The sequence below is a fragment of the Propithecus coquereli genome, unplaced genomic scaffold (assembly GCF_000956105.1).
Source record: "Propithecus coquereli isolate 6110/MARCELLA unplaced genomic scaffold, Pcoq_1.0 Scaffold482, whole genome shotgun sequence".
NCBI lineage: Eukaryota > Metazoa > Chordata > Mammalia > Primates > Indriidae > Propithecus > Propithecus coquereli.
Window position 1 is genome coordinate 1,700,723 of NW_012150641.1, and position 24,400 is coordinate 1,725,122.

General features: G+C 57.8%; 4 protein-coding genes across 5 annotated transcripts in view; 1 reads left to right on the plus strand and 3 right to left on the minus strand.

Moving 5' to 3' along the window:
* Nucleotides 1–1,632: 1,632 nt before the first annotated feature.
* Nucleotides 1,633–3,790, minus strand: LOC105819445 (cytochrome b5 domain-containing protein 1). Its single transcript, XM_012655688.1, has 4 exons — nucleotides 3,470–3,790; nucleotides 3,292–3,368; nucleotides 2,942–3,160; nucleotides 1,633–2,367 (listed from the first exon to the last, which is right to left on the minus strand). The coding sequence occupies exons 1-4, from the start codon at nucleotides 3,627–3,629 to the stop codon at nucleotides 2,137–2,139; spliced, it is 687 nt and encodes a 228-aa protein (XP_012511142.1). The 5' UTR covers nucleotides 3,630–3,790; the 3' UTR covers nucleotides 1,633–2,136.
* Nucleotides 3,791–3,872: 82 nt separating this feature from the next.
* NAA38 (N(alpha)-acetyltransferase 38, NatC auxiliary subunit) lies at nucleotides 3,873–5,059 on the plus strand. The gene is made up of 3 exons (XM_012655690.1): nucleotides 3,873–4,350; nucleotides 4,545–4,728; nucleotides 4,901–5,059. The coding sequence occupies exons 1-3, from the start codon at nucleotides 4,270–4,272 to the stop codon at nucleotides 5,011–5,013; spliced, it is 378 nt and encodes a 125-aa protein (XP_012511144.1). The 5' UTR covers nucleotides 3,873–4,269; the 3' UTR covers nucleotides 5,014–5,059.
* A 740-nt stretch (nucleotides 5,060–5,799) lies between these two features.
* Nucleotides 5,800–6,694, minus strand: TMEM88 (transmembrane protein 88). The gene is made up of 2 exons (XM_012655689.1): nucleotides 6,482–6,694; nucleotides 5,800–6,325 (listed from the first exon to the last, which is right to left on the minus strand). The coding sequence occupies exons 1-2, from the start codon at nucleotides 6,689–6,691 to the stop codon at nucleotides 6,056–6,058; spliced, it is 480 nt and encodes a 159-aa protein (XP_012511143.1). The 5' UTR covers nucleotides 6,692–6,694; the 3' UTR covers nucleotides 5,800–6,055.
* Nucleotides 6,695–6,990: 296 nt separating this feature from the next.
* Nucleotides 6,991–24,400, minus strand: part of KDM6B (lysine (K)-specific demethylase 6B) — a 21,566-nt gene continuing 4,156 nt past the window's right edge. The window contains exons 2-24 of one of the 2 annotated variants that reach the window (XM_012655687.1): nucleotides 21,699–21,815; nucleotides 16,706–16,829; nucleotides 16,329–16,470; nucleotides 16,095–16,236; nucleotides 15,788–15,886; nucleotides 15,465–15,684; nucleotides 15,283–15,375; nucleotides 15,037–15,198; nucleotides 14,767–14,952; nucleotides 14,332–14,682; nucleotides 12,035–14,232; nucleotides 11,822–11,948; nucleotides 11,592–11,697; nucleotides 10,596–10,801; nucleotides 10,424–10,488; nucleotides 10,270–10,341; nucleotides 10,029–10,177; nucleotides 9,763–9,877; nucleotides 9,489–9,676; nucleotides 9,150–9,291; nucleotides 8,630–8,756; nucleotides 8,370–8,540; nucleotides 6,991–8,259 (exon numbers count right to left, since the gene is read on the minus strand). In XM_012655687.1, coding sequence (XP_012511141.1) covers nucleotides 8,236–8,259; nucleotides 8,370–8,540; nucleotides 8,630–8,756; nucleotides 9,150–9,291; nucleotides 9,489–9,676; nucleotides 9,763–9,877; nucleotides 10,029–10,177; nucleotides 10,270–10,341; nucleotides 10,424–10,488; nucleotides 10,596–10,801; nucleotides 11,592–11,697; nucleotides 11,822–11,948; nucleotides 12,035–14,232; nucleotides 14,332–14,682; nucleotides 14,767–14,952; nucleotides 15,037–15,198; nucleotides 15,283–15,375; nucleotides 15,465–15,684; nucleotides 15,788–15,886; nucleotides 16,095–16,231 — 4,938 coding nt within the window. In that variant the 5' untranslated portion in view covers nucleotides 16,232–16,236; nucleotides 16,329–16,470; nucleotides 16,706–16,829; nucleotides 21,699–21,815 and the 3' untranslated portion in view covers nucleotides 6,991–8,235. Of the gene's footprint in view, nucleotides 8,541–8,629; nucleotides 8,757–9,149; nucleotides 9,292–9,488; nucleotides 9,677–9,762; nucleotides 9,878–10,028; nucleotides 10,178–10,269; nucleotides 10,342–10,423; nucleotides 10,489–10,595; nucleotides 10,802–11,591; nucleotides 11,698–11,821; nucleotides 11,949–12,034; nucleotides 14,233–14,331; nucleotides 14,683–14,766; nucleotides 14,953–15,036; nucleotides 15,199–15,282; nucleotides 15,376–15,464; nucleotides 15,685–15,787; nucleotides 15,887–16,094; nucleotides 16,237–16,328; nucleotides 16,471–16,705; nucleotides 16,830–17,917; nucleotides 17,945–21,698; nucleotides 21,816–24,400 lie in introns of those variants that run through there. The other variant, XM_012655686.1, reaches the window with a different exon arrangement.

Here is a 24,400-nt window from a genome sequence, read left to right on the forward strand (position 1 = left end):
GTGTGTGAAGAAAGGGACACATTTCTGGTAAGAGGTATTGAAGTAGGAGACTCTGGAATAGGGATAGGTTTGGGCAGAATGAGCACATCCCATAGGCACAGGCCCTGAGGCTGTGGCTAGAGGAAGAGTCTAGCATAGCTTTGGTTCACAAATAGTTTAGGGTTTAATTGAGCAAACAAGATATACATAAAATAATTGTAGAATTGATTAAAGATCAGAATGATTGATTCAGATAATAATGGACTCCTGCATTCCATGGGACTAGATGTAAGCCCTCAGTCTCACAGTGAATTCAGATACTGTTGAAGCCAACAGGGGTGTCCTCACCTTTGTTCATGCCTCTTATAGTCAGCCCCTCAGAAACCTCCTACGCAGCCCACCTGCTGTCTCACAGGGGCCACCTTTCCCTGCATTGAGCCCTGGTGCCTCCTGCCATGAAGATGCACTAAACTCTCCCTGATTCTTTTTTGCTTGCTGCTGCCAGGAAATTCACCTGTTATTCTCAATTCCCCTCCCCTGCTTAGGTTAAAGGGGACCAAATCTAGCCATTGCCCCCATGGTTGTTCTCTTTTGGGCACCAGGAGAGTTTCCTGACTTACTTAGCTCTTCTCTTTATATTATCCCTGTCAAGCCCCCTCTTGGAGTCACCATCTTGCAAAGTCAATCCTGTCTTCCTTGCCTTCCCTAAGTGGCAAGACCCAACATGAAAAAGTGTCTCCTTTTTGCTCCTTCACCAAAGTGTCCCAATTCACAGGCCTTCTCCCCACTCTAGTTTTTCCTGGAGTCAGTAAATATCCAACTCTTTGCCTCAAAAAAGTCAGAAGAGAAATTTTACCATGGGATTAATAAGGAAGTAGCCTCAATAGCTATTGCTTAGGTGACACTTAGCATTCCATGCCTTCTCTTTGCCACTAGAGAACTCTGCTAACTCCCTTCCAAAGACAATAACTGCTGACTACACAACAGACCTACAGTTTTCCATTGTACAAGGAGCCTAGAACAAACCCACATCCCAAATACTTAGTCTGAGAGCAGTAGTTACAATTATTAACATGAGATTAGACATTGACATAGTCCCTTTATATTGAAAAGAACATAGATTGTGGAATTGGGCAGGCTTGGATTTGTATCCTGCCACTGGTGATTACTAACTGATGTGCCTTTGTGCTATTAAGCTTTTCTAAGTTTCAAAGGACTTATCTGTAAAATAGTGGTAATGATATCCATCTTATGGGGTAGTTGTCTTAGGGTATATAAAGCATCTAGCATAACACCTGCCCTGAATTACCTGACAACCATTCATTTAGTTTCTTTCCCTTGAGTTTGAGCTGCCAAACACTCTTGTAAAAGATAAGCCAGTTTTATTCATTTATTTATTATTTTTTGAGACAGAGTCTTGCTCTGTCACCTGGGCTAGAGTACCATGGCATCAGCCTAGCTCACAGCAACCTCAAACTCCTGGGCTCAAGCGATCCTCCTGCCTCAGCCTCCTAAGTAGCTGGGACTACAGGTGTGTGCCACCATGCCTGGCTAATTTTTCTATTTTTAGTAGAGACGGAGTCTCAGTCTTGCTTAGGCTGGTCTCAAACTCCTGACCTTAAGTGATCCTCCCGCCTTGGCCTCCCAAGAGTGCTAGGATTACAGGCCTCATGAGCCACCACGCTTGGCCCGATAAGCCAGTTTTAAATGGTCAATGATAGACACCTCCTATTCCTCTCTTTGTAAATCCCCTCTTCCTGCAGCCATCCCATTTCCATCATTGCCAAAAAAGTTCTTCAACCCTTCATCCCTGTAGGATTTTTCTTTCTCTTACAATCAAACAGCTCTGCCTGAGGTCTATCTGACTATCCTCTTCTACATCTCCATAATCCAAGATTCTTCATCTCGTATCATTCCTAAAAATTAATTAATTCATTTCTAGCATTGTTCCTAAGTTTCTCAGAGAAAATTGTAATGGAGCTGGAGAATAGGACCCTTATACATCAGAAAAGCATGGGAACCCCAGGCAAGTTCACAGAGGGGAATGGAGGTCCATCTAGGTCCAGACACCCCCTACCCCCACCTCTTTTCCTCAGGGTACAGAAAAAGCCATACTCAAAATATGCCTTAAGTATACATGAGCATACATCTCGTTTCCTATAGCTCTGTGAGATCATCATTGAAATACAGCAGTATTGCAGGTGTGTGCAGTGTACCATCCATATTGAGATAGTCAAATTCTTCCTCCTCATCCCGGATCCCATTCTCTTCTAGGGTACGATCCATGTTCAGGTTCTTCCCTTCATATTTCCACGTGTAGCTGGCAGCATGTGCATTATAGGGGAGATACCGGTGTAGGATTTCCCACATTGACTCCAGGATCCCCACCTGTAGAACACAGAAGCACCCCACCAGCAGAATTCTGGATGGAGTGTGTGTGCATACATACACACACACACACACACACACACACACAGAGCAAAGGCCAGTAGCCCACAGTATGATAGAGCCAAGGTCAGAGCGCTTACTTTGGCAGATAGCAACTTCAGGCACTTTATGGTCCCAGAAATAAAGTTGAAGCTCCAGCATGCAATGAATGGGCCCCAAAGTCCTACCTAGCTTAATGGCAACCACTTCTAACAAACAGGCCAACTGCACCCTTGTTATATCCCTGCAATAGAGTACAGTAATAAGAGAGTCCCACTGCTATCCAGAAGAACTTCCAAGGACCACCATCGCTAAGATGCATGAACTGCTGCCCTGGGCTTATAAAAGAATCTCTTGTACCCCTATGTCCCAGACACTCCTAGGATTCACAACCCTGAGGACCTAGGTTTTCTGCTTTGCCTCAGTATAAGGGACAGAAAATACAGCTTCCACCGGTTAATGGCAAAACTGATGGCCTGGAGATTAGCTGGGATTCCCAGTTCCCTCTAACCTGCCTTCAGGCACTGGTTCTCACCTCCAATGTCTGCTCCTGCGACGTGAGCGTATTAATGATGCGGATGATCCGGGTCTTGGCAGACAGCCGCCCCACCTCGTAAGAAGACCTCTGCCACCAGGGCTTCCCGAAATCATTGGCCCAGTCCGAACGGGGCAGCAGAGGCGGAACGTGCACAAAGCGGCCCCGCGGGGTGCAGTACCTCAGGCAGCTGGTCAGCGGATCTATGTGCTTACGGATCTTTAAAGCAGGGTTTGGGGGCGAGGGGTCAGAGCAGTTACTATTTCAGGCTCTAGCTAGCCCCCGCTTTTGCTCCCCATCCCCGTTCTCCAGTGCCTCTACCCACAACCCCAAGTTCCAGCAGAACTCACGTCTTTGGTCTTAGGATCAAACCAGTGGCTGATGTCCTGACCTGCAACTTCCACGATGGGTTTCAGCAGCAGGTTCCCTGGGAAGGAGCAGCCACCCTCAATACCGATGCCGACCACTCAAGAACCAGGCATCCCCCCACATACACACTCCAGCCCTAGCCCAACGTGTGGTCCTTACCCTTATATTCCTCTGCCAGTGGCGTTAGGTCGTACACGCGTCCCAGGTAAGACACCCAGAGGTCTTCGGGTTGGTTATGTTGGGCAACCTCTGCCGGCGTGAAATAGCGACGCTGGAAATACTCAAACTCTGGCCCAGCCACTAGACCCCGGCGCGGCATGGCTCTTGCTCTGTCGGTCACCAGCTCCCTTAGTACCTTCCTGGCTCCTCTGTATAGTACACTCACTACTACCTCCGCCCTCTCTTCCAGCAGCTAAGGGGAGCGCGTTTATCCGCTGACATGGAAACCATTGTCTTTTTCCGGCCACTGAAATTAAACACTGTGCGGGTCAAGAGGGGCTAGGGCTGCGTGTGCTCTTGGGAAACGTAGTCTGATTCGGCATCTGGCATGTAAGTATCAAGTAATTGAGTTACATCCTCAGAAGTTGGGGGCGGGGAACGAACACGCTCCGTTTTAATTCAGTGGCCTGGGATACATGGGATATATCTCCCGAGGCAGAAAAACAAGGTGAGGGGACCATCACGAGAGAAGATATTCTCGCTAAATCCCAGAGTTTCTAAATAATGTGTAAGAAACCATAGAGGTAAAGTTCTCGCGATATCATAAGACATCCGGCGTAAAAAAACTTTACTGAGCCACAGTTCTGGAGAAGTAGGAAAAGCTCGCGAGATCTCACTAGGAGGGGGAGGAGATGTGATCTCGCGAAAGGAAACGGGTCGGGAGCGATCGCGAGATCTCAGACCACCGGACCCGAAAGGTGCTTTAGAAGTTCAAGGGCCCAGAGGAGGCCCAAAGGCAAATGGCCGGAGCTGGGCCCACCATGCTGCTACGAGAGGAGAATGGCTGTTGCAGTCGGCGTCAAAGCAGCTCCAGCACCGGGGTTAGCGTGGGTTCAGGTTCTGGGATTGAGGGGCAGTCGGGCAGCAAAATGGGGGGACGGGCGGGGGGGAACTGCAGCTCCCAGCAGCCTCTGGGCTTTGTGTGAGCGCCCCGCGGGCTGCCGGGAGCTGTGGTTCCGCGGGTGGGCGGGCAGCTGGAACTGCGGGGTCTGAGCGCGTGTCCCACCCTGCGCAGGACTCGGAGGGGGAACGTGAGGACTCGCCGGCTGCGCGCGCCCGGCAGCAGCTAGAAGCGCTGCTCAACAAGACTATGCGCATTCGCATGACAGATGGACGGACACTAGTCGGCTGCTTCCTCTGCACTGACCGCGACTGCAATGTCATCCTGGGCTCCGCGCAAGAGTTCCTCAAACCGTCGGGTCAGTGCCCGGGGAAGGCACAGCCGCCTGGCAATGCGGCGGAACCTCACGCAAGGCATTTCCCCTTCAGGGCCTGACTGCACCCCTGCGTTTCTGGGGTTTATTTTCGTGGCTCAGAAGGGGCGGGATTGATGCTGGTCTACCTCTCTGATGCTCTGACCCTTCTTTCCAGATTCCTTCTCTGCCGGGGAGCCCCGAGTGCTGGGTCTGGCCATGGTACCCGGACACCACATCGTTTCTATTGAGGTGCAGAGGGAGAGCCTGACGGGGCCTCCGTATCTCTGACCACGATCGCGCATGCCTTTCAGACTTTATTAAACCTATGACTGAAGTGGCCTGTGTCTGTGTAGCTGGGATGCCAGGACAGAGATAGCACACCCCACCCTAGAAGAGAGGGTTTATCTCAGGTCGGGAGCACTCTCAGCTTTCCTCTCCCAATTTGGATATCCAGGGGTGCCAAAGGTTCCCTCGAGTTCGAGGGTGGAGATGGGGGACAAGGTTGAGCTGCGGACCAACAGCCCCCAGGGTGGGCCCCTGCATCTTTCCTCCCACGCTACTGCTCCAGAATTGTGGCGGGAGGGGATGTCATCCTGCTCCGGAAGGCCCATTGTTTCCCACCCCGGCCTGGCAACACTGAGTTCCTCTAAGCTGAGGTCAGAGAACGGGCTTGGGTCCCCATGGGGAGCAGGGCTAGCGGCCGAGGCTGGGCCCCCTCCGCTCTATTGATGGGGAGGTGACTGGGGTCAGGGACAGAGCTCTGAGGTCTGGCCAGGAAAAATGGACTAATGCGATAAGGGAAGGCCAGGAGGCAGAAGGATGCTCTGGCCTGCGCCTTTGTAACTCCCGTTCACGTTGTTTCCTGCTCCTGAGCACAGGGCGAGGGTGATGTCTTATTTGTGCCACCCTTCTGTTCACAGAGCACAAATGCAGTACATTAATTCTTTATTGATGTTTGAGCACCCCTTGTCCTCCAGCCCTGCCCCCTAGCTCGGTAAATACTAGAGGAGCTGCACCAGAAAAGGAGGGCACAAGATTCAGTTATCCTATTCACTATAGGGGTGTGTGTGTGTCTGTGCACGGGCGCCTGTATAGGGTCCAGCCCAGATATTCAGGATTTAGACGTAGGTAGTGAGAAGAAAGTGGGTTTTCCGGGGTGTGGGAATTTTCACCAGCATTGGGTTCCTGATGATGCTGTTCTCTAAGGGGATGCTAGGACCCGGCTCAGGCAGGAGTGGGGGCAGGGCAGAAAACCCCGGGGCTTCAAGTCCTTGGGCGGCGGAAAGGGAGGGACTGCTGCCGTCTCAGTTGCTCTAGACTTGAGGTTTCCTCAGACCCAGACCTTTCCTGATGTGGGAATGGCTGGGGACCCTGGTGAGGCCCGGGTTTGCAGCGGCTGCGGGGCGCGCCGTCGCCGATAGAGGGCTCGGCTGTAGGGTACGAGGCAGTCGGCCAGGCGGAGACGCAGGCAGAGGCGGCGGTAGCTGGCCAGAGCAAGCACGAGCAGCGGCACGAGGAGCAGGAATCCGGTGACCAGCAGGGCTGTGAAGCCCGGGTCCCGCAGGTGCGCGGTGCAAGGGGGTGCCTGGGATCGCAGGAACTGTGGGAGGAAAAGAGGCATCAAGCCCAAGCGGACCTGGGCCATACTTTGCGCCGGGTGGGAACAGCCCAGGCAGAGAAGTTGTGGCCCATAGACGCCACCGCCAGCATCACCACACACACCCACACTGCACACGCCTCCCGGGGGCACGCTCACCTGTGAATGGCAGAGGAAGCCGAAACCCAGCATGGTGACGGCGGGTAGCAAAATAGTCCCCAGCACCAGCGCCAGCAGGAGAAGATTGAAGGCAGCCACCAGCAGATTCTGGGCCGTTACCAGCACAGCGCAGGCCCAGCAGTCCAGGGGGTCCCGGGGCTCTGGGCCACCGCTGGGAACCGGTCGCTGCGCCCCGGGGACATCCGCCATGGCCCGCCTGGCTCCCGCCCGCCTGGGCCGCTGCCCTTATAGCCCTCTTTCCTGCCCCTCCCCCGGCGTAGCCTCTCCCCACCCCCCTTCATCCTGGAATGCGGCTCTAGGATTAGGCACCCCCCATCCTGAGGAGCGGGCCAGAGCTCTGGACATTCCACAGGCGCCTCCGGGGAGGGGCTCGCCCCTCGAGAGGGTCTGCACAGTCCTCCCCATCAATCATGCTCTTGCAGCCCTCCTCCCGGTACTCTCCCTGCTATCACCAGCACGTTATCAAAACAGGGTGTTTTTTTCTGGCTTTTATTTTTAATATTAATATTCTCACACAAAAATCACTGAAAATAGGGGTAGGGTTGGGAAGAACCCTCTGCCCCTGGGGCAGAGAGACAGTGCAGTGCGAGGGGACGGGACTGTAAACCCCCCACCCCTCCGCAGCCCCAGCATGGAGAAAAAACAACGTAAAGCCCCAGGGAAACTCACCCCGGGGTGTCCCTGCCCCAGTGAGGCCCTGGCCCTGGGCTGTTTCACGCTTAAAAACAAAAGGGGGTGGGAGTGAAGGTCCGTGTTTTTAAAATAGGCCGGGGCTGGAAAGGACGGGGTTCCTTTTCCTCATAGTTCTTTCTTTAAAACCTTTAAATTTTTTTATTTTATTTATTTTTTTACAAAATACCATTTCAGTTCCCACTTCTTCCCCTACAGTACAGGAGTCGCTCACCCTCAGGCGGGGTTGGGGTCGGGTTGGGAGTTGGGGGACTGGTCCGAGAAAGTGCAGGACGTAGGGGAGGGGAGCGGGTTTGAGCACCATGAGAACCCGGCTGGAGCCGCGGGCGGACGGGCAGAGACGGTCGGGCCGGGCCCGGACACACACTGGGGGGCAGGGAGAGCCCAGCGGCGGGCGGTCCCTGGAGGGGCGGGCGGGATGGCTTCGGGGTGCGGGAGGTCGGGTTTTCCCAAAAATGAATAAATAGAGGTGAGTGGGACTGTTATAAATTAAAAACCAAAAACAAAAAGAACAAAAAATACAAATCATAACCAAGTGAATAAACAGACATGTACAGGGGTCACAGCTAGCATTGGAAGTAAAAAAGGAGGTTCCGGGGGAGGGGTAAAGCCCATAGAAAGAATCTCATTAAAAACCTCGGCTGCCGTAACGTCTATGTACATACACTAGCCGCGTGCATCAGCGCCGGGCGGGCGGGCGGCTGGCAGGCGTGAGGGAACCCGTATGCGACCCCCGCCGCCGCCGGAGCCTGGTCCTTGTGTCTGTTGCTAGAAAGGCCAAAGTCGGTGAGGGGAGGCGCTGGGTGGGCGAGGGGCTGCCAGCACCCTCCCCCCCCCGTCTCCCATTTTTTTTTCCTTTTTTCCTCATTATTTGTTAAAAAAAAAATTTCTTAATAAATTAAGTGAGGGGAGCTGCCAATGGGGTGGAAGGGCTGGGCCCAACCCCCCTCCCGGCCAGAGGCGGGACCTAGGTCCAGCCCAGGCGTGTGCTGGTGGCCCCGCGGCGCCCTGCGCGGGCGGGCAGGCGGGCGGGGCGTCCGGCCTCATCGCGACGTGCTGGCCGGGGCCTGCGGGTGAGAAAGCGGTCTGGTTCAGCGGTGGGCGCGGGCTGGGCCCTCCACCCCGAGCGCGCCTCTCACCTTCCCGCCGCCCGCGCCCCGCCCCGCCAGGCCCTCACCAGCGTGAAGGCGTCGTAGGCCTGCGCCAGCTCCTCAGTGCGGTACTGCTCCAGCACCACCACGCCCTGCAAGCCCGCGCTGCGGCGCCGGGCACAGCCTTCGCAATGCACCAGGTACGTGTTGCGGCTGCCGTTCTCGCTCGTCACGAACAGGATGTTGAACACCTCCACCTGGGACAGGGACGAGGGGCAGTCACGGGGAGGGAGGGCCACTGTGGGTACCTCCGGGGCAGGGGGAGCAGGAGAGCCGGCCCACTCACGTCGCACTCGTTGCAGTAGTAGGCGGGCTCGTCCTTGACCCTGCCCTGGTAAGCGATTTTCTTCCCTGCCCGCACCAGGCTCTCCCGCTGCACCTGGCAGTGCTTCATGGACTGCAGGAGACAGAACCTGGGAAGCAGTGGGGTGGTGTTGAGGTCAGGCTGCTGGCAGGGGGGAGTAGGCGAGGCAGGGTTGGAGCAGGGCAGAGGGGGTGGGGGCTTAAACCCCTGAGACCGCAGTGCCATAGCCTCCCCCTAGGGGGCCTCCCCTCTCTGTGCCTAGGTCACATCCTCTGTCCTGAATATCTGTCACAGTTGAAATTTCATGTAGCTTTTGTCTATTTGGACCACGGGGAAATCAAGGTCTTGAGAGCAGGGACATTAAGCCTCCTCAACACAGTAACGCTGCGGGGCACAGGGCAGACATGGACCGAGAGAGCTGCAGAACTGGGTAGAGTCAGGCGGGAACAGGAGCAGGAACCAGGGTAGGTGGAGATGGACTCCCACCAAACAGGGTTCTCACTTGATCATCTTGAACAAGTCGGGGTCGCTGATTTTGACTGTTCGAGCCACATTCCAGGACACGTGAATCATGGGTACAATGGATTTGACGTTCTTCACCTCGTTCCACTCGTATCGTTCCAGGGCCAGCTGGTACTGATAGGCTGCAAGCCAGAGGGGATCACTACGGGATTCTCAACCAGCCCCTAGCCACTCAGGCCAAAGCCCCTTCCCTCACAGCTAGCCATCTTCCCAGTCCCCTCACCCCCACCCCCGTGTGCCCACTCTCTACGGGGCTCACTCCCCAGGAGCCCCATCCCCTCAATGTTGAGAAGCCCTACACCTGGCCCCACCCTCTCACCGGTGAGGGGCCCCACGTTCCAGGCGATGTTGTTGCACCAGCCAGTGGCCTGCACCCAGTGCACAGTCCCCGCGTTAATCCACACCAGGTCTCCCGGGCGCTGCACGAAGCGGTACACAGGAATATTGGATGCATAGAGGTCATCCAATATGGGCCACCAGGAACCCGTCAAGTAGTCCACGCCGTGCCTGCGGGGTGGCCACAGGGTCAGGTGGGAACCTGGAGACCGAGGGAGAGGACGCGGTGGGGTGACTAGCAGGGGAGTGGCACGCACCGGTCGCAGAAGGCGCTGATAGTCTCCCAGTAGTGCTCGTGCACCGCGAACCACTCACAGTCACCTGGGCCAATGTTGATGTTGACGGAGCAAAAGTTGTTGTTCTCTTGGTGGCCTGCAGGGGGCGACAGAGAACCGCATAGCTGGCCGAAACGGCGCTGCAATCCGCGACAGCCCCGCCCTCTGCCCTCATTGGCTGGCGGCTGACGGTCACCGCCAGCCCCTCCTCTAGCGCTTCTCGCGCGGCGCACGGGTGTGGAGCGCACCTGGCGTTCGGCTGCCGGGCACCTTCATGTACAGCTGCACTGTGTTCATGCCCAGGATGGTGTGGCCCACGTGGCTCAGCATGTTGCCCGTGGATGTTACCCGCATGAAGGCGGGCAGCTTCAGCAGCTCCTGCAGCTGGGGCTTCCACCTAAGGTGCGAGGGTTAGAAACTGAGAGGCTACCCCTGATTCCGAGCCCAGCGGCACTCATGCCCCAGCTTTGCTGGCCTCAGCCCACTGACCGCTTAGCATCAGACAGGTCGATGTTGGTGCCAAACTTGATGATGTGATGGTTCTTCGGGTCTGGTGCGCTGCTGCGGGGACGAAGAGCACAGGTTGGTGGAGAGCAAAGGGAAGGGAAGGAGTCAGGAAGGAAAGGGTACGACTGTACTGTACCTAGGAGGGGTTCCTGTGGTGCTGTCCGGCTCTTCTGACTCCTCATCCTCACTCTCCTTCTCCTCCTGCTCAGACAGAGGAGTAGTCAGGCCTGGGTCAGTGACCTTCCAGGAGCCCTCCCACCGCAGGCCCTGATCCCAGCACCCTGCCTCTGCTCATGCTCGCCTCTCACCTGCAGCGACTCCTGGAAGGAGGAGGCTTGGTACTGTGCGTACTTGGCAATGGTGGTGTGGGAACGGGAGCTCTCGCAGGGCCAGATCTGTCGCGTGCCAGTCAGATCCCAGTTCTCATCTGAGGGCTGCTGCACCTGGGTGCGCACTTCCACAGTGTGCTCTCCACTCGCCTCCACCAGCGTCTTGGTGGAGAAGAGGCCCAAGTCTGCAAGGGAGGGCCGAGCAGGGCGTCGGGGCAGAGGCAGAGGACAGGGATCGAGGACCCAGCTCACCCTTTCCCTTCCTACTCCAGAGGCCTCTGACAGGATGGCCAATGGCTTGCCAGAGCTCAGCCCAGGAGGAATAGGCAAGAACCCCTAGCCCAGAGGAAGCTGGAAGGGCTGGCCTCTATTTGGCTTCTCACTAGCCCCCTTCCTCCCACAGCTGCTCAAGGCTCAGCCCCTCAACCAGAGTCCTCAGGTGTGCATTTAGCCATGTGTGCAGAGCACCTGGCACACAGTAGGTGCTCAGTGAATGACAGCTTCTTTAAGTTATCATTGGATCCAATTAAAGACTTAGTTAAGTCAAAGCCTGAAATGTACTTCAAATAATTCAGTGGAAGGAAGGGAGGATACATGGATATAAAGGAAACAAGACTGATCTTTATATTTCTGTATAATTTCCTCTACTTTTGTATGTGTTTGAAATTTTGCCCAATAAAACGTTGAAAAGAAAGCCATAGGTTTTCAGGAGTTTTCTAAAGTCTGTATTCTTTCCATCCTTAATCACCAAGAAAACCACAGTGACTCTCACCAGGCCCTGAAATATATCCCCTTCCCATCTGCCCACTGCTGGGAACAGACAGATGGAAGAAAAGCCCAAGGCCAGCTGACCCATCACTCAGAGCACTTCTCATAGCCACTGTCCTGGGTCTTTAAGTGTGGGGGTTCTCAGAGGGTCCCATTTGCCCCAGATCCCTGCAGCCCTCCCCACACTTTCTGCCCCTCAATACTCACTGAGCCGCAGGGAACCCGCCAGGCCTCTGATCACGGTGATGGGGTTTCGAGGGTCTGTACAGAACTGCAGCAGGACCGGTGAGAAGGCGTCCCGTTTGCTCTCCAGCTGCGAGACACCAGGAGAGGCTGGGGTCAGACCCCTGGCCCAGGCTCAGAGCACCCCATTCACCCCCAACAGTGTCTTAGAACCCTCTGGCAGGGATGGTTCTGAGGACAGATGGCACACATACATAGATGCTGGGTGTGGGGGGGTTGAGTTTTTCCCGGGGCAGCTTCTCCTCAGTGTTGATCTTCGGTTTCACAGACTGGGCAGGGGAAAGGTAGGACTCTCGAAACTTCCCTTTCACCTTGGCATTCCTGTGGGAGGACAGTGGAATGAGGACAGAAACATCAGAGTGATAGGGCTAAGTGTGCAGCCTTGTGGGTGACGGGCCCCAACTCACTTGCTGGCACGCACTACGTCAGCAGCACAGTGACTGATGGTGAGGTCTGCCATGCGCAGCCGCCGCTCCTCCACCTCAGAGGCAATAAAAGTCTCCTTGTCACCACTTTCTACCTTGATGAGCCGGATCTTCAGCTCCTTGGGGGGCCCCTCACTAAGTGAGCGCAGCTTCAGCATGTCAGCCCGGCTGACGCATGGTGGCCCTGGAGCTTCCTCCCGAGCCTTCTTTCCAGGGACAGGGGCTGATGGGGGTGTGGGCTGGGCAGAAGGTGCAGGGGTTGGTGGAGGGGCCGGAGCTGCAGGTGGCTTCACCTTGGAGGCCCCGCCAAGATCAGGCCGGGCCTTCTCACGACCCTGGATCTCCTCGCTCTGCAGGTCCAGGTTCCCCAGCACCCGGCGGCTCTTTTCTTTGGGGGCCTTGGCCTTAGCCTTCGCCCTGCCCTCACGGGGCCGGCGACCCACAGTGTCCTTACAAGCCCGCCTGTGCCGCCGATGCTCCTTCTGGTGCTCCTTCTGCCGCCGCTTACTGCTACCTGACCCTGCTGCTGCCACCACCCCACCACTCTCCTCCTTGGCCTGTGTGGGAGGCAGCAGTCGCTCAGTCCCACTGTCCACTGGGCCCGCGGTGTCCACTGGGTCTGCTGGGTCTGTGGCACTCCGGCCCACCCGCTCCACAAGGGTCTCACAAGCCCGACTGATCTCTTCTAGCACCTCAGACTCAGAGCGAGCAGGGGGTAGTGGCAAGGGTGAGGGCAGCTGGGTAGGGGTTGTGGGGCCCAGGGCTGGCTCTTCGCCTGCCCTGCGCTCCCGGGCCCAGGGCCCGCTTGAGGTAGAGAACTGAGATGACGAGGAAGCAGAGGGCTTCGGGGAGCCCTGGGCGCTAGGAGCCGCTGAGGTGGGTGGCGGGATGGTAGCACCTGATGGGGGACCAGGGGAATACTGAGTGGTGGGCAAGGGCCCAGGCCGGGTGGGAACAGCTGCTCCAGTCCCCCGATAACAGTACTTTTGTCCCTCCAGCACGGAGGCCAAGGATTTGAGCAGGCTGGCCGGGCTGGCTGGCGGGGGTGGTGGTTGGGGTGGGGGTGGCTGTGGCTGGGCGGGTGGAGGGAACTTGGCTAGAGGCGGCGGTGGTGGTAGGGCTGGTGGTGGCTTCTTCTCCTCTTCCTGGGTGGCTGTGGTGGTGGTGGTGGTGGTGGTGGTGGTGGCGGCAGCAGCAGTGGGAGCAGTGGTGGTGGGGGCTGTGTCAGTAGGGAATGGAGGCTGCAGAGATGCAAAGGGCTCCTTTAGGGGAGGTGGGGGGACCACGCCTGCCTCCTGTTGTTGCTGCTCCTCCTCCTTTCGAATCGATTCATCCAGCATCTTCATGATGTTGGCCAGCCCATCAGGTAGGATCTTGAATTCGGCTGGCTCCTCAAACTGGTCCTCCAGCGGGGTAGGGGGAAAATCAAAGAGTCGCGGGCCTCGGGCAGGCAGCTCCCCAACGCCGGGCGGCACAGGCTGGGGGGCTTTACTCAGCCGGCCTGGGGGTGGCCCTGGCCCCACCTCGGGGGTCTTTGGGAAGGAGACCCTGGGCCGGGGGCTCTCCGGGCGCCTGAAGCTTCCTGAGGTATTTTGGTGACAGGAAGAGGGAGGGGCTGGAGGCAGGGCAAGAGTCAGGGGTGCAAGAGGTGGGTCCTGGGGGCTCAGTGTTGGGCTAGGGGGCCGGGGAAGGGGGTCCATACTTCTGGCCAGATACGGAGGTGGGGGAAAGGACACAGGCCCAGCAGGGCTGCTACTGTGGCTGCCATTGTTGCTGCTGCTACTGCTGGTGGTTGGGGGAGTAGAAGGGGTGTGCGAATCCTGAGTGCCCACAGAAAAGCGGGGGGCCGGAGGCCCCAAGAAGCCCTCACGGTGGGGAAGGGGTGGTGGGGGAGGGCAGGGGGGTCCCTCAGCCCCGAAGAAGAGCTCCTCTAAGATCTCTCCATTCTCTCGGGCTGCCCGGCAGGCTGGGCCCTTCAACCAGGCAGGGGGTGGTGGGGGTCGTAAAAGGCGGGGACAGGGGGGTGGAGAGGGTGAGGGGGGCCCAGGTGGCAGGGACAGGTGGGGAGTGGCAGCAGGAGCCCCCAAGAACGGTTTCCGACTGCTGTGTGCCAAGGGCCCCAGGCGGCCCTGGTGAGAGGAGACCTCCAGCACGGGAGTTTGGTAATGGTCAGCGCCGGGCTGCAAGTGTAGGATGAGTCGGTCAGAGTGCTGCTCTGGCCACCTCAGACGAGCTCCACTGATGCCCCACTCCACCCTCTACCTGCAGTTGTCACTCACAATGCCTGGGTTTGGCTCCACACCCCGGAGACCGGTGTTGCTGCTGCTGCTGCTACTGCTGCTGGTGGTGGCGGTGCCGGGGAGGCCAGGGGGCCGGGAAGGGGCGTAAGGCACGCAGGCGGTGGTTGCTGCTGGTGAAACGCTGGAGTCCATCCGCGACCTCTGAACTCTGCTCTCTCTAAGGTCACTTCCGGGGGGACGGGTGGCAGGCAGGCAGCCATGGCTCTCTGCTCCTGGGGGGCGGGGGCCTGGGCCTGGGGGTGCGGCCGGGACCAGCCGGTGGCCAGGGGGGTGTGAGGTGTAGGCTGGAGCTGGGTATGGATATGGGTGAGGCAGCGAGTGCCGCTGCTCCTATAGGAGATAAATGAGGACACACGGTAAGAGAAGAGCATAGGATTGCAGATAAGAGGTCAAAGGCAACATACAGGGACTCACCTGGCGCTCTGGGGGCACTGAACCCTTGCGCTCAGGGCCCCAGGCATCTCCATGCAGGGTACTCCACAGTCCTGGCTTGGTCAGCTGAAATGGGGGGCTGGTGGCCAGGCCAGGCAGGGGTGGTGGTGGTGGTGGTGGTGGTGGCAATGGAGGTGGAGGCAGTGGCAGCCCTGGGGGAAGGCCAGTCTGGGAGAGAAAAGGGTGTGAGAATCCCAACTCTTTGCCCCAGTCCTGCCTACTTACTACCTGCTGGTCTACCTACAACCATACCTGTTCAGAGTTGCAGCCTCTCCTGCGCTTGCCTCCAGGGCTAAGGCCCTCCTCCCCTGAGGGGCCTGAGAGTGCTGCAGGAGGCACAGGCTGCACCACTGGGGGTTCAGCAGCTCGCTTCACTGGGGGACCTCCCCGCTTGGCCCCATAGTTCCGCTTGTGCTGAGGACAAAAAGAGAAGAGAGAATGGCACGAGTGCAGGCCTAGCCCAACCCTCCTCCCTAGCCCACCCAGCCCTAGCCTCACCTCAAGGTGCAGCAAGTTCCACACTTGCTCCAGGGGGGGCAAGACCTTGGCTCGGTGCTGGCAGGAGCCAGCATGAAAGTTCCAGAGCTGGGCCTGGGGGAGCACAGGGCAGAAGCAGACATAAGGTGGGGGCACTAAGCCAAAAGGCACTATGCTAGGCTCTATGTCCTGCCTCATCCTACCTGCTGCAGTCGGCCAATGCGGGGCCCCAGCTCAGCGAAGCTTCCTCCATATCGAAGGGCACTGTGGTAGCAGCGTATGGCCTCCTCACTGTCATGCTCTGACTCGTACAGCTGCCCAAGCTGTTCCCACAGCCCTGGCTGAGCCGGTTCCCGGAGCAATGCCTGCACACAGCCATGCAGGGATTCCAGCTTCCCATGGAGGGGTCTTGGGGTGGGCGTCCTATAGAACAGAGCAGTTGATGGGGGGGGGTCAGGCTTGGGGGAACTTGTTCAAGGCCCCAGCCTTACCTCCCATCCCCAGAACCTTCAAATCCCCCACTCACCCTGAAGCATAATATGGTTTGCTGGGGTGCCCAGAGCTACTGCCATGCGAAGGGGGTAGGGGAGCAGGGAGCAGGGGCTGCCCGATGCTGGCTGAGCATCTGGAGAGAGAAGAAGTCTGTTATGTACAGCAAGAAGGAGCAGTCTTGTCCCTGCCTAGGAAGGAGGGGACTAAGGGAATAACAGCAGCTGAGGACTGCACAGAGGCCCATAGAATGAAACCCATGGAGAATGATGACATGGACATTTAGGGATACAGAAAATGAGAAGATGAATGCCTAGAGAAGGAGAAATGGCCCAAGTTCTCACCTGCCTCCAGGCAGCCATGCATTACGAGGAGGGGGATGAGGTGGGCAGGAGCTCCAGGCCCCAGCACAGCTCAGGCCCCCTAGGGCAAAGGCTTCCCGTGCAGTGCGGGCCCCTGGAGGGTCCACTGCCCGATGCATCCAGCCTGAGTGGGGATAAGAGATTATGCTCTTACTGGAGGCAAAACTACAGCTGCCAGTGTACATCCAGCCAACCCAGCCCCAGACTTTCCCTTACCAGGTCAGCAGTGGCCCCAGGAGCCCTGGAGATTGGGCACGGCCCTCTGCCCCAGCTCTCTGGGACGATGGTCCGGCTCCAGCCGCTCAGACCAGAGTGCCCACTGCCCCAGATGGCCGCCTGGGGCCTTTCACAGCCAATTCTACAAAGAGAAGGAAAAAAGGGAGTGAGGTGAGCTGGCCAACACACAGGTCTATCATTTGTGCAGGGAACCGGGCCTTGGCTTTCCGTAAGGGGAGGCCCACCAGGCCTAAGGAGCCCCTAGAGGGCCAGGAGAGTGGCTAGCAGCCGAATGGCCAGTCGGTGGGACGGGGTGGCTGCACTGCCAGACTTCCAGTCCGAAGCCACAGAGGCCGACCCGCAACGCCGCCGCTTACCCGGCCTCCGTGGGAGCGTCCTCTCACAGCGCCGGCGAGCTCCCAAGATCTGGCCAATCACAGGACTTCCTCTCTCCTCAGAAAGCCAATCATCACCCGCGTCTCCGCCTCAGTAACAGCCTGGCTGGAACCAATCGGAGCGAGGTTAGCCCCGCAGTCAGTGGCCCCGGGAGGAGGGGCGGCGGAGCCGGTCTGACGGGCTCGGCCTGGGGTGACCCCGATGTGACCCCGCGGCTCCCGTCTAGGGTCCCCATCTTGGATCTGACACTCCAGCCGGCAGGGCAAGAAGGCCAGCGAGGACGAGACGCGTGCGGCTGACGGCAGTGAGTCGCACGCTCAGCCCGGCCTGGGGGTAGACACTACCCGTAAGGCTCGCGCAGCCACTGAGCCACCGGTGATCCCGGTCAGACCTCTCCAGTCGCCCTCCGCCCGGCCACCGCAAGACCGACGGACGGCAGACAGATGCAGAACGCAAAGACGTCCCTCCCCTTCTCACTTCACCTCGCCCAGTGACTGACCCCCCTACCCCGAGCGCCCCTGGGAACTGCTTAGGAGGACTGGCCAGCCACCGCGACTTCTACGGCACCCAAACCCTCCCGCACCGCTATCAGAGCACTTCACCCCCCGCAACACCCAACCCCGACCCCAACCGTGGTCAAGCCCCCAGCCTCATACCCAGTTCCTCCAGCTCCTCCACTTTCCCTGGCTCTCTGGGTCTTCAATACTGACCGACCCCCAAAGCAAAACTCCCCCTGTAATCCCCAAATTCCGAGAAGTCGCGCACCGCAGTCCCGAGTGGCCCCTCTCTCGTGGCTCCGGTATCCTCTATGCCCTTCCCCACCGGGGCCACGCGGTTCCCCACGGCCCACGTGGCCCCCGCCCCCCAAGGGAGGGGGGATTTCGGGGGTTGCCCGTGACGTGGCTACTTGCGCAGCGGAAGCGGTGTGTGTAAGTGTAGGGGGGGTCCTAAGGGAGGGAGGAGGGCGGGGCCCGACAGGCAGTGACATCACCCTTGTCCCACTCTCACCGCCCACTCCCTTAAAGAACCCAGAACCCGTTTCACTTCCTCCTTCACGCCCCCCCACCCCTTCCCGTTGGTGCAGGTTCAGACCCGCGACGGACACAGCACTCCCCTCTTCTGGGCACCTTCCTTTTAGCCCCAGCTCTTCCTTCTCGCCTTTCTAAGCCCAGCAGCTGCGTCCCCGCGCCTACCCGGCGTCCCCGCAGGTAGGGAGCCGGCTCGGCTCCCGGGATCGGTCCATTGAGAGTCTAGAGTACAAAGAGCGACCAGAGGCGAGTGTCGAGTACAAAGCGGCGGGGGCGGGGCCAGTGCTCCAGCTGGAGCAAGCGCCGGGCAGGAAGCCGGGGGAGAGTGAGCGACCAGGGGCTGGGGGCGGCTGGAAAGTTCGCCTTCGCTAAGAGAAATCTGCGCTGTGGGGAAATTTCCACCCAGCCCACAAGGGCAGACGGGTTTCTGGTGAAAAGAGCCTTCCCTCCCGCAGGGGCAAGGTCTTCCGTTTGCTAGGAAACGCTCGGACCCTACAGGTTCCAGCGTGCCACTCTCCGCCGAGCCCTGGTGGGCGCTTGGGCCCCGCGGATCCTCTCTGCAGTTCAAGCGGAGTTTCTGTCAGAAATCTCACCAGAGGCAGCAGCCTTTCTATCAGTTATCAAACACTGGGACTAGTACAGCATTTAAATGCGGTCAAGTATAGCCTTGGATGGCTGCCCCTACCCAAATCCCGGGGTGGGGAAACCCATGCATCAGACATGGGCAAATGGGGAGCTGGGGGACCAGACATCAGAGGAGCAGATTCCTACTTGGGAAGTGGTGCCCAGGGTGCTGCCAGTTACCAGGAAATGCAGCTTCCCCTTCTGCGATGATGACACTTCCCCTCTGCCACTTCCCCTTTCCCACGGGGAACTGACTCAGCTTTCCCTAAATCAGCGATTCCTGTCCCTCAAGCCGTGGTCTTCCACCTTTATCCACACACCCTCACGCCGGCACCCAGGAATACAAAGCCCTCGCTTGAGGACAAAAGTTCCTGTACACTAAACACACACTCACTCGCGCCAGCCACCTCGGATCCTTGTCCCCACCCGGGACCCAGGCGCCTGACTCCTCATCCGCCCCCCATACAAAGCCCTCCCTTGGGGTCTGATTCAGGCTTGGGATGGGGGAGTGTGAGTCACCCAGAAAACCTTCCCATATTCCCACTGACTCAGCCCCCGCCTCCCTGAACACACACAGACACACAGTCAGAGGCAGACACAACTCCTCAGCCCACACACTGCTCACCACCGGTCCCGCGGAATTTCCCCTCTCGTCTCCCCCCGCCACAATGGCCCCTCCCTGCGCCGGCAGCCCAGACGTCGCGCTCACACCTGTTTCCCGGCTGGCTCGCGGTCCACTCTCACCTCCACTCTCGCTGTGGAGTAAGAATAGCCCTCCCTGATTCCCAGTGTCCATACTAACCAAAGGCAGGGGACAACCACGGGTAGGCACAAAGATTGGCACCCACAGACTCCTCGAAGACAGACGAGAGGTAGATGCACAAGGCCAGAGCCAGGCTAGGGGGCCGACACACTTCTGGGGCTGACATTCCAGCCTCTTCCAACCCGACCCACAATACCGGGAGCCAGCCGCTCTGAAAGGGTTAATTCTGTTCCTGCCGAGGCCACGCCCTCTCCATCCGGGCACTCCCGGCAAAGCCCAGCTCCGCCCCCAGCATCCGGGCTCTGGACTAGGGACTTTAACCGACCCCCCCGCCGCCCCCCTGCCGCCCCCAACAGCCCCAAGAGAGAACCACTCCATCAATCACACCCACTTAACTCTCTCCGGGCTTGAGGCCGAGGAGCCGCTCCGCGCAGCGCCCCAGCCGCGCGGAACGCGTGGTAAGAGGCCTGAAGAGCGCACGCAAATTCACAAGACAGTCAAAGCAAGACCCCGCAGATAAGGTTTTACCGAGCAGGCAGTTAGCGGGCACGCAGCACGAGCGCAGAGGTGGGGCGGGTCCAGGACCCTCGCCGCATCCCGTCTGCCCGTCCTCATTCTGCCAGGTGGAAGCGAGGGGTTACAGGCTCGCTTCTTACCTGGGGGAGGGGGAGGAGGAGGGGAGGGCTGCCGGCGAAGGCTTCGCTGTGACTCAGCCACCCGGGCAGGCCGCCCGCCCGGGATTCCCTTCCCCAGCCTTCCCCCGCTGCCGGCCCCACCCCGCCCCCCACCGAGGAGTGACGGTGCCGGCCCCGGCCCGCTATGTGTCACTGCAGGCCTTGTGTCTGCCTCTGACTGAGCGCTGTGTTCGTCAGTCTGTCTGACACGGTCGGCTGTGTGTGGGGGTCCCGGTGTCTGTCTCCGTGTGCACCTGCATATCTGCTCATCTTGTCTCCCACAGTGCCTGTGCCTGACGCGTTCCTGTCATTATCCCTGTCTACACGACTCCGCGGGGTTGTCTCTGTCTGTGTGTCTGCCTAGCTCCTGTCTCGGTCTTTTGTCTGGGTCTGCCTCTGCATCACTAGCGTGATCACGTGTGTCTCTGCACATGCCCTTCTGTGTTTGCCTTCATGTTCCTGAACAGAGTCAAGGAAACCTTGGAGTGGGGCTGACCCTGCTGACTTCTCGCTTCACTCCCCTGAATCCTGATGTCTTGCTGGGTCAGTGATCATTCTATTTGAGTGAACTATTTTGGAGGTCTGTCTGCCTTAAATCAGTTTCTGTCCCATCCCTCAACATCCCTGCTTATCCTCACAGCTCCCTGAGGCTCCCATTATAATGATAATTGCTAGCATTTAGTGAATATTTATTACATGCCAAGAATTACATTAAGCACTTTATGTGAAAATTTTTTTTTACTCTTTCCCAAAACCTGACATAGGAGGTACTCTGGTTACCCCATTTTACAGATTAGGAAATTGAGGCTCAGAGGGGTTAGGTAACTTGGCCAAGGTCATTCTGCAAGTGAATGGAAGAGCTGGGCTTCTTTCCAGAGCCTTATTCTTACCACTTTTCTATACTACTTATGTCCTATTCTCCCTCACATGGTTTTAGTCTCACAAGCCATCTTCCTCTCAGCTCTACCCCATGTTACCATCCCAAATGTCTCAGGTCCTTTAGAAAAGGTGTGCGTAGGAGGCTGTGCTTAAGATTTCAGAAGCCATAGATTTCTTGGCAATGAAGCTAATTCAGTTAACACGTTATTCAACCCAAATCCACTGAGGCACCCCAAAGTGCACACCATCATGCCAAATAGTGAGAAATATGTAGAAGAAAACCACACAAGAAACACAATGAGTAATGGGGAAGAGCAACACACACTCAGAGAACTTAAGTCCCTGGCCTAGGGATCATTTTCCCTTTTCTCCCACAGAGGAATAGGAAATGAAGCAGGGCCTTGGGAGGAGAACTGGCAGGAGAGTGGGAAGCAGAAGAGGAGTAAGACTTAGTGGGATGAATACTATAGTTCAGTGGGGAGACTATGGACAGAAGGGATCTGGAATGAAAGGTGAGATACCAAGTTTTCTGTGGCCACAGTAAGCTGTTGTGGCAATGTTCTCCATTATCTCCCCAAATCAATCTCCGAACACCCTCTATAAGCCAGCCTATTCAACAACTCTTATAGGGGCAAAGCCCTTCCCCTCCCAAGAAAAAAATTCCTCCAGGGTATCTCACATCCACTTTTCAGCTTGCAAACCCTAGCTTAATTCAATAAACAACTGAGTTGTAGCACTTGGGGTGGGGGGGGTGGAGATTTTTTGGTGGTAGTGGAGAGGCTGGTGAAGTACAGGGCTGAACCATTCACAGGAGACACAGGGGAGCTCCATAAACCCAGAGGGCTGAACCACTCAAGCACCACATGGTGGGAGGAAGCTCAGAATTGGACTGGACCATTCTGAAGAGTGGGCGTGATCCATGATCCAGATCATACCAAGCATCTTCAACCATGTGGTGCAGAGTTGGACTGTTGAGGGGAAAGGGTCACCCAGGCGCAGGACTTACCAGATGGAGTTTGTTGTGCCCTGTCTCATTGGAACCAGTATCCCAGCAATGGGGTACAGCAAACCACAGAGGTGGGGTGGGCAGTGCTATGGGGCTGGCATGGTGCCTGAGGGGAACCTAAAAGAAAGAAGTCAGTTAGAAGTGAGGTCTCCCAGGCTGGAGAATTTCTCTGTGCTCCCTGTCCCCTCATTAAGGAGAGACCTGGCTTTGGGATTAGATAGGATGGGAAAATCTGTTTCCATGGCAACCAGAAAAAGCCATCTCCAAAGTGGTCCTCCAACCTTCCCCTTTAGGACAGCCTGGACCAGATCATAAGAGGGGCATGCTGTAGCATCTGAGTAAGTCTACACTGGACACCCAACCCATGATCGCTCTTCTGACTGGACCCTCCTGCTGAGACTCCCTGGTGCCTGACATCTGTACTGCTGCCCTGACATCTGTACGCAAGCCAGCTTGAATCCTAGCCCCAGGGCATGCAGACCCTCTTCCTTTAGCTCTGTGTCCCCGCCAACCTTATCAAGACACCAGACAGTCAACCCCACCCTCTGGACTCTGCCTCCTCTTCTTCCCCCAGGCGGGTACAGGCAGGTCTTGGCTAGCAGCACAGGTGGCCAGACTAGATGAACGGGCCCAACAGGGAGGTGCCTTCCTCCTCTGCAAGAACTATGACTCTGGGCCTGAGCCTATAAGTGGCCTCCCCTGCAAGCCTCCCCTCCATCCCACCCCTCAAGGCCATATCCTGTTTCCCCATCACCTCCTTCCTCTATGTGGCCAGGAAGGTGTTAGAGGCCCATGCCCTTCCTTCCCAACCCTCAGAGGGGAAGAAGCTAGGTCTTTTAACATAAGTCCAAGGCCAAGAATCAGATGTCCATCCTTGGTTTAGACCTAAATCAGCCCTCACCTCAGACTCACTCCTCAGAGACCTATGTTTTCTACTCCCTTACTCATAGTTTTCATTCTCTGCCCTTACGAACCCATACTCTTGGGCTCCCAGTCATATCTCTATTCCCTGTCCTTCCAGCCCCCATCCTTCCCCCTGCCCCAGGGACTCAGGCCTTTGGCCCCCAGCCTCCATGATGCAATGTGCCGCAAGCTTCCATGGCTGCTGATGACACTGCCCCCAGGGAGGTCCTATTTCTGACCCATGCAAGGCCCCTTCACTGGGCCAGGGTAGTGGTCAGCTGAAGGCTGGACAGGCCAGGCAGGCAAGGCCCTTCTGCTGAAGAAGGGAGTTCGAGGTTAGAACCCTCTAAGGCAGGGAGGCTCAGAATGTGGGACCAGGGAGTGTGTATGTATAGTCTGTAACATTTGTGTATGTGGTTGTGATGTGGGCAGGGTCTAGTCTAGAGAGAGGGGGGTGGGCAGGCCTTAGGACAGACCAAGAGGAGGTGTGAGGGGCAGCCAAGAGGGTCAGGGGTGTGTGTGAGGGGTGTCTGGACACCAGAGTGGGGGAGGGGCTAACAGCCATTTAAAGGGCCAGCCCCAGAGCTTTAATCCCTCACCAGCCCTGGCCCCAAGCCTGAGGCTGTAATTCATCTGTCCAACAGCTGGGGTGTGTGTGTGTGTGAGTGTGTGTGTGTTGGGGGGGCATGTGGACGGGAAGGGGGAGCTGGGGGAGGGGCTGGGGCTTTCTCGTGCATAGAGCCAAACAACAAAAGGGGAAGCTGAAGGGCGAGCTCCAAAGTGCCCAGGCCAGGCTGCTGACCTGCAGACCTGCTGGTGGCCCCCACCTGGTGGCTGACAGACTCTGTAGTTTGGACTTAGGATTCTTAGCCAAGGAGTCCATGGACCCAAAGGTGGGGCCCTGGAGAAAGCACAGGCTAAGCACCCCCCAGGCAGGCTGTCACCCCTCCTTGCACCTTCCCACCCGAAGCACTGTCCCAGACCTGGCAGGCCTGGCTAGGGACTCAGCCTCAAATCCCCTGCTCACCAGCCAAGCCTCCCCAGACATGGCCTGCCTGCTCCCCCGCCTGCCGGCACAGGGTGGCAGCGGCCACACCGAGGCTGTCCCTTTAAATCATTACCACCCTTGATTGTGTGGACGAACCAAGGGCCCTGCCCCCCAGGCTGGCGGCTTGCTACCTCCCCCCAGAAATGTGAGGGCCATTTAAAGGGACAACAGAGAGGCAGCCAGGTCTCTAACTGACCCCCACCCCCACCCTATACACACACACACACAGCCCCTCTCCCCAGCGACACACAGCCCCTTGCCCCTCCAGGGGGCCCCCCAAATTCCAGTTCTCTCCCCACCCCTAGGTACTGCTAGAAGGAGAAGGGGGGCCAGAGTTGGGGGGCAGGGAACTAGGGGGAGCGAGAAAAGGACAGGTACTCCCTCCTCCCCCAGAACCCCAGGAGACAGGTTGGAAGGGAGCAAGAGCCCGGAGAAGCAGCGAGACAGAGCCCCAAAAGGTGCCTAAGGCAGACCTAGGGCGCACAGGCTGCTGGACGAGGGGAAGCGAATCGGGCTGCACGAGACGGCGGCGCAGCCAGCGGGCGACAAGCCCAAGTGGGGGCGATGGAACAAGGAAGGCCAGGGAAAAGAGGCAAGCCCAGGGAAAACGGGGAGACGGAAAGGGGGAAAGGGGTCATCCGGGAGGGTGTGGAGGAAAATCCGAGGGGGGAGGGTGAGCCAGGCCAGGGTTACCTGCTGGGTGTCTGTCCCCCGGCGGTGCCCCCGGAGTCCGGGTGGGGAGGGGGGGGAA